General features: G+C 39.6%; 1 protein-coding gene across 1 annotated transcript in view; it reads right to left on the reverse strand.

Moving 5' to 3' along the window:
* si:ch211-51c14.1 (protein kinase C and casein kinase substrate in neurons protein 1) overlaps positions 1-7,500 on the reverse strand; it is a 24,778-nt gene that overhangs the window by 6,276 nt on the left and 11,002 nt on the right. Inside the window, exons 3-6 of the mRNA XM_053676645.1 lie at positions 3,836-3,992; positions 1,965-2,200; positions 361-516; positions 31-206 (exon numbers count right to left, since the gene is read on the reverse strand). Of these exons, the coding sequence (XP_053532620.1) occupies positions 31-206; positions 361-516; positions 1,965-2,200; positions 3,836-3,992 (725 nt within the window). The remainder of the gene's footprint in view (positions 1-30; positions 207-360; positions 517-1,964; positions 2,201-3,835; positions 3,993-7,500) is intronic.

Genomic DNA, 7,500 nt, shown 5'->3' on the forward strand with positions numbered 1-7,500 from the left:
AGAAAGGTAGAACAGCAGCACTACGCTGACCTCTCGTTGTTGGTGACGTCGAGGTGCCTGTGGATGGACAAAAAGGCCTGCTTGAGGAAGCTGATCCGCTTCCTCTCTTCCTCCTGCGATTGGTCGAAGATGGACTCCATTTCCTCCATGTAGCGCGGGGCGTAACGTGTCACTTCCTCCAGAACCTTCTCGTACCGGGCTCTCACCTACACCAAGGTTAGAACAGTCGGTTAAGCGCTAAACTGAAAAAGTATACGGTTAGCTACATTAACCTTGATCTTGAACTGAAGACTTTTAGACCTATACTCCAAGACTCGGAGATATTTTAATATAGTTTAATTTATGCAATACTCCGCCCACTTTCTGAGTCTCCTGCTGCGCGCTCTCTCGCTCGTCCTGGATCTTCCTCTGTTTCTCGATGGCGATGTCAGGGTTGCCCTGAGCGTGAGCTTCCCGTTCCCGAGCCGTGTGCTCCTTACGGCACGCTTTGTGGAACGCCGCCTTCGCCTTCTCCAGCTGCACAGACGACGAGACGGGGCGAGACAGCGTGAGGCGGTGTTAACTGTTTAGCAAAGTCAGACGTTAGCAATATAAACACTGCTGCGGTGACGTAAATACGCCGTCGGTAAGTATTTAACATCCTTCGTAATAATGGTTATCGGTTACACAACAATGAGAGGATTGTTACTTTTAATGTTAATAAAGAAAGAAATAAACATCAAACGTTGTACAAAAGTTATTCAAATGTTATGCTAAAACGTTTTCAAACTTTACGAAAACGGAAAGAACCGGAACTTTATTTCAAACGTTTTAAGTAAAGTTTGTCATGTTTTTTGCTTCAGATTAAAAACTCCAGCCGTTTTTAACAGTTTTGTTTCGGCTTGTCAGTTTAACAGCAACTTTTCCAACTAAAAGCCAAAGAGCACTCTGACCCAATACTAATATTAATAACCCAATACTAATATTAATAACCTTATAAAGTCGCTCGGCTTTTCCTCACCGAGCGGAAAAAATCTAATCAATAGAATTGAACTCTTTTTCAATATTAAAATACATTTCATTTTTGCATTTTAAAATAATCCAGTGTACAAAAGTCATTATTTTACAGAAAAATGCATTTTAAATTCAGTTTATCAAATTAAATAGCTGATTATTACTCGACTGCTTTGTCCAGGTCCTTGTATGTAGCAATATAATAATAATAATAATAATAATAATAATAATAATAATAATAATAATAATAATACAGGTACATCTAAAAAAATTTGAATATCGTGGAAAAGTAAAAATATTCTCCCGGAATTTAATTTGAAAAGTGTGACCTTCATATATTCTAGATTCGTTACACATAAAGTGAAATATTCCGAGCCTTTTTTTTTTTTTGGTTTTAATCTCGATGATTACGGATCACAGCTCACGGAGATCAAAAACACAGTATCTCAAAATATTAGAATAAAGAATTTATAATACAGAAATGTGGACCTTATTTTATGCACTGATACTCGGTCGGGCTTTAAAAGTGTCACTTTTTGAATTAAATTGCAGGAAAAAATCAACTTAATAATAATTACAATCTATATTTTATTTGATACATTTACATTGTTTTACTTCTTACTTTTACTTTTTTATTTTTTATTTACTTTACAATTTGCAGATCAAAATAATAGCAATTCATTATTATTATTATTATTATTATTATTATTCTTATTATTTGATTGAAGTCAATCCAGCTTTAAAGCTTTGTAAACAAATTATAAATGAGTAAAATTCAGTTTGTATAATTTGATTAAAAAGAAAGAATTTGAAAGCGTTTCTGCAATAAAGAATTTTTTTTCGCTCTGAATTTGGTGCATCAGAACATTTTTTTAATTGAATTTCAGGTCAAATCTCCTTTTGATGCTTTATACACCGGATCAGATGAACAGCAGTTATTCAGAGATGTTCTCAGCAGTAAGTCTAACGACCTTCTTGAGTCTCTTGGCCCAGGGTTTCTGAGCGCGAGCGAATCCCGTCTCAAAGTCCTGCGACTCCCTGAAGCCGCCGAACATCTTCTTATGGAAGGTCTCCTTCTGCCACGTCCTGATCCGGTCCCCGTCCTCAGACACCAGGGAGCGGCAGATGGAGGAGTGCAGGGTGGAGAGACGGTCGGCGGAGGAGAGGAAACACTGCCACGCCCGTAACAGAGAGCCGTACAGAGGACCTGCTCACAGGAACGCAGACAGAGATTTACACGAAACACTGACAAACTTGTTTTCGTTCAAATTATTCAGTAACTCGAAATGGACGTGACCGGTGTGCTCATCCTCCGTTGCGTTACACTTATCTACCTGTAATTTAAACCTCAGGGTTCGGGAATGCTTTTAACCAACTTTATAAATACAATCCAACCTTCTTATATCACTTCAGCTGTAGTAAATCGAATCGACGGAACGTTCCGTACAACGAGGTTTTTTTTTTTTTTTTTGCAAGATTCCTTACTTGATAATCTGTCTGAGTTTATTGCTGATAAACCATCAAACTGATCAACTAAAATATAAATGAGTTCCTATAAAAGCCAGTGGGCGTCACCTCACATCTCACCTCGCTAAACCTGTCCAGAGAAAATAAAGACACAAACCAGACGTTAGACACGAGGACAGAATTCAATTCAATTCAGTTTTATTTGTATAGCGGTTTTAACGATGTACATCGTCTCAAAGCAGCTTTACAGAAACATATAAACACAGGATGGAGATTTTAAGAGTGTGTATTTATCCCTATTGAGAGAGACGGTGGTGAGGAAAAACTCCCTGAGATGATCTGAGGAAGAAACATTGAGAGGAACCGGACTCAGAAGGGAACCCGTCCTCATCTGGGTCACGACGGATAGTGTGAGAGTAAAACAAAGTTCATTATGGTGTTTATATGAAGTCTGTGTGTTGAACTAGTCCACTGTTCACTAAAGGAGACCTGAGTGCAGAACTGCATGCGGTAATCGCAGTCCCAAGGCCATCGCTAAGGCAACCGTAGTCCCAGCAACCACAGTGAGAATGTCCATGTGGAACTGAGGTCCAAAACCATTTCCATGGTACTTCAAGCGGCACCGTCCTCAGCAATCTCCAGGCTGTAGTGTCCAGTTGATGAGAGCTCCATCCAGAGGTAGGGCATCCTCAACGCTGAAATGTTGCCCAGCGACTTTCTTACTTTTTGTTGGGTTTGTCGAGCAAACGCGATGTCCTGCATTAGAAAGCTCACCATCTCCTAAACTCTAATTCATTTCCCTCATTCTGTATTCATGGACTTAACTAGCTACCATTAGCTACCAGCTCATCAATTAGCTTTCTGGGTCAGAACACAGGACTGGACATCGCACTGGAGATCTACTGACCTGCTGGATTTGCTAAGACCTTTCTACATCCATTTGCTGGTTCGTTCTTTCCGTATAATGTGATTCGGCACCGGACAAAGCGAGACGTCCTAAGTTAATACATGTCGTCCCATTTGAAGTTATTGGAGAAGTGAACGTGCGTGCTGATTGGATGCTTAATTACTCAAGGTAAATCCTTTTCTTCAGTCCAATGTCTGTCACTACTACCAAGATTTTAGATTTAATATCAAGTCAATGTTATTTTTAACATTGCGCATGTATCTCAGCATAGCGCATGTATAAACAGAATAAATAGAAATGAAGCTTAGATCTCTTAGATCTCCCTCTGCATAGAGATCTTCCTAATAGGAATGGAAATAATAGTCTAACTGGAAGTCTAACTTTTTTTTTTTTTTAAACACTCAGCCATTTTTAACCCGTTCACTCCGAGGATCAGAACGAGCTGAACGTAATTCGTGCAGTACTCACTGGTGTCCACTAGGGGCTTCCATTTGTTGCTCCACTCGTTGAGCTGCTGAGCGTAAAGCCTCTCTACTCGAGCACGCTCCTGAAAACACGTCACGATGTCGTTACACGCCTGGAAGGCGTCCTCCGTCCTCTTCACCGTCCGCTGGTAGTTTCCAGGCTGAGAGAGAGAGAGAGAGAGAGAGAGAGAGAGAGAGAGAGAGAGAGAGAGAGAGAGAGAGAGAGAGAGAGAGAGAGAGAGAGAGAGAGAGAGAGAGAGAGAAAGAGAGAGACAGAGAGAGAGACAGAGAGAGAGAGAGAGAAAAAAAGAGAGAGAGAAAGAGAGAGCGAGACAGAAAGAGAGAGAGACAGAAAGAGAGAGAGAGAGACAGAAGGAGAGAGACAGAGAGAGAGACAGAAAGAGAGAGAGAGACAGAAAGAGAGACAGAAAGAGAGAGGGAGGTGGATATTTTGTTTATTCGGGCAGAGAAACACAGGAACCTTATCCTGCTGAACGTCCTGGCTGTGATGCTGGAACTGCAGCTTCGTGTCCAACATGAAATATTTGGAGAAAGAGAGCAAGAAAGAAAAACTGGGACGTTCAACATTGTTCCTTTAAAAAAAAATAATAAATACTTTTTTTTTTTTTTAAACAGCTGCGGTTGGAGTAAATGGAGAGCAGAGTGGATAAACAGACAGATTTGAAAAATATTTCTGAAAAAAAATCAATCTTTTTAAACAATATTCCACTTACAGCAGATGCAGTCCATCAGCCAAGATGTTTAGTGCCTTGAGTTTTCTTGTTTAGTTTTGCACTTAAGATACGACGCTAACAAGTAATCAAAACAAAAGTGTCGACCAAAATCATTTCCATAATCAATGAGGTCTGGCTCAGTGATCTCCTTTTTGAAAATAAATAAATAAATAAAGTTTTGTAGAACCCTACAAAGGAATTCTATGTAGAACCGTACAACAGTTCTTGGTACATTTTGGTACATTTATTTCTATTTGAAGAGCTGTCTGAAAGATCTACTTTTTGTTTGTTTGTTTGTTTGTTTGTTCATTTGTCTTGCTGCTAAACCGTATTCTGTACCTCAATAACCTTCTTCAAAAATACTCATCCTTAAGCGGGTCTTCAGTTGGTCCAGCTATGTAGAACCCTACAATAGTTCCTGGTAAAACCATTTTTATTTGAAGAACTCCTTAAAACATATTGGGGTTTTTTTGTTTGTTGGTTTATTTTGCTGCTACAACAGGTTCTATACCTACACCAGGTTCTTCAAAATCCTAATACTTAAAGGGTTTCTTTGGTTTGTCCCTCTGGGATATCCTTAAGGGTTAATCCTTTAGAGCCCTACGGCAGAGTTTCACTGGAACACACTGAGGAAGGAACACTGAAGAGGAAACACTGAGGATGGAATATTGAGGAAGGAACACTGAAGAAGGAATATTGAGGAAGGAATATTGAGGAAGGAATATTGAGGATGGAATATTGAGGAAGTAATACTGAGGAAGGAACACTTAGGAGGGAATATTGAGGAAGGAACCTTGTAGAAGGAATATTGAGGAAGGAATATTGAGGATGGAACACTGAAGATGGAATATTGAGGAAGGAATATTGAGGAAGGAATATTGAGGATGGAATATTGAGGAAGGAATATTGAGGATGGAACACTGAAGATGGAATATTGAGGAAGGAATATTGAGGATGGAATATTGAGGAAGGAATATTGAAGATGGAATATTGAGGAAGGAATATTGAGGATGGAATATTGAGGATGGAACACTGAAGATGGAATATTGAGGAAGGAATATTGAGGATGGAATATTGAGGAAGGAATATTGAAGATGGAATATTGAGGAAGGAATATTGAGGAAGGAATATTGAGGATGGAATATTGAGGATGGAATATTGAGGAAGGAATATTGAGGAAGGAATATTGAGGAAGGAATATTGAGGATGGAACACTGAAGATGGAATATTGAGGATGGAATATTGAGGAAGGAATATTGAGGAAGGAATATTGAGGATGGAACACTGAAGATGGAATATTGAGGATGGAATATTGAGGAAGGAATATTGAGGATGGAATATTGAGGAAGGAATATGGAGGAAGGAATATTGAGGATGGAACACTGAAGATGGAATATTGAGGATGGAATATTGAGGATGGAATATTGAGGAAGGAATATTGAGGAAGGAATATTGAGGAAGGAATATTGAGGATGGAATATTGAGGAAGGAATATTGAGGAAGGAATATTGAGGATGGAACACTGAAGATGGAATATTGAGGATGGAATATTGAGGAAGGAATATTGAGGATGGAATATTGAGGAAGGAATATGGAGGAAGGAATATTGAGGATGGAACACTGAAGATGGAATATTGAGGATGGAATATTGAGGATGGAATATTGAGGATGGAATATTGAGGAAGGAATATTGAGGAAGGAATATTGAGGATGGAACACTGAAGATGGAATATTGAGGATGGAATATTGAGGAAGGAATATTGAGGATGGAATATTGAGGAAGGAATATGGAGGAAGGAATATTGAGGATGGAACACTGAAGATGGAATATTGAGGATGGAATATTGAGGATGGAATATTGAGGAAGGAATATTGAGGATGGAATATTGAGGAAGGAATATTGAGGAAGGAATATTGAGGAAGGAATATTGAGGATGGAATATTGAGGAAGGAATATTGAGGAAGGAATATTGAGGATGGAACACTGAAGATGGAATATTGAGGATGGAATATTGAGGAAGGAATATTGAGGATGGAATATTGAGGAAGGAATATGGAGGAAGGAATATTGAGGATGGAACACTGAAGATGGAATATTGAGGATGGAATATTGAGGAAGGAATATTGAGGATGGAATATTGAGGAAGGAATATTGAGGAAGGAATATTGAGGATGGAACACTGAAGATGGAATATTGAGGAAGGAATATTGAGGAAGGAATATTGAGGATGGAATATTGAGGATGGAATATTGAGGATGGAACACTGAAGATGGAATATTGAGGAAGGAATATTGAGGATGGAACACTGAAGATGGAATATTGAGGAAGGAATATTGAGGATGGAATATGGAGGAAGGAATATTGAGGATGGAACACTGAAGATGGAATATTGAGGAAGGAATATTGAGGATGGAACACTGAAGATGGAATACTGAGGAAGGAATATTGAGGAAGGAACACTGTAGAAGGAATACTGAGGAAGGAACACTGTAGAGAGAACTGTTCCTTTAAGAAATAAAGGGAGCTGGACTGAGGGACAGAAAAGGAAGTGAAGGAATAGGGAACGTGTAATAATATTTCCACAGCCGACATCCTGTTTGTTGATGTGGACTCTGGAACGTGCTTGTGTTTCTTCCTGGCGCCTGTCGTTATCTGTCTTACATCTTATCTTCCAGCATCACTACCTGCCTTCCTTTTCTCTCTGCCTCTCTCTCTCAATCTCTCTCTCTCACACACCCACACACCTTACCTTTCATCTCCGCTAACCCATGTCCTCACAGTTCTGATTCTTTATCACCCCCCCTCTCTCTCACCCTCTCTCTCTCAGAGTCTGCTGTGGTTTGTCCGTCTCTCTTCTCAGTCCTGGAGAAAATGAAAACAGCTGAGGAATCTGCTCAGTCGGCCAAGACCACCAGAGCATCGCTCAGCAGCCAA

The sequence above is a fragment of the Ictalurus punctatus genome, chromosome 2, assembly GCF_001660625.3.
Source record: "Ictalurus punctatus breed USDA103 chromosome 2, Coco_2.0, whole genome shotgun sequence".
NCBI classification, from domain to species: Eukaryota; Metazoa; Chordata; class Actinopteri; order Siluriformes; family Ictaluridae; genus Ictalurus; species Ictalurus punctatus.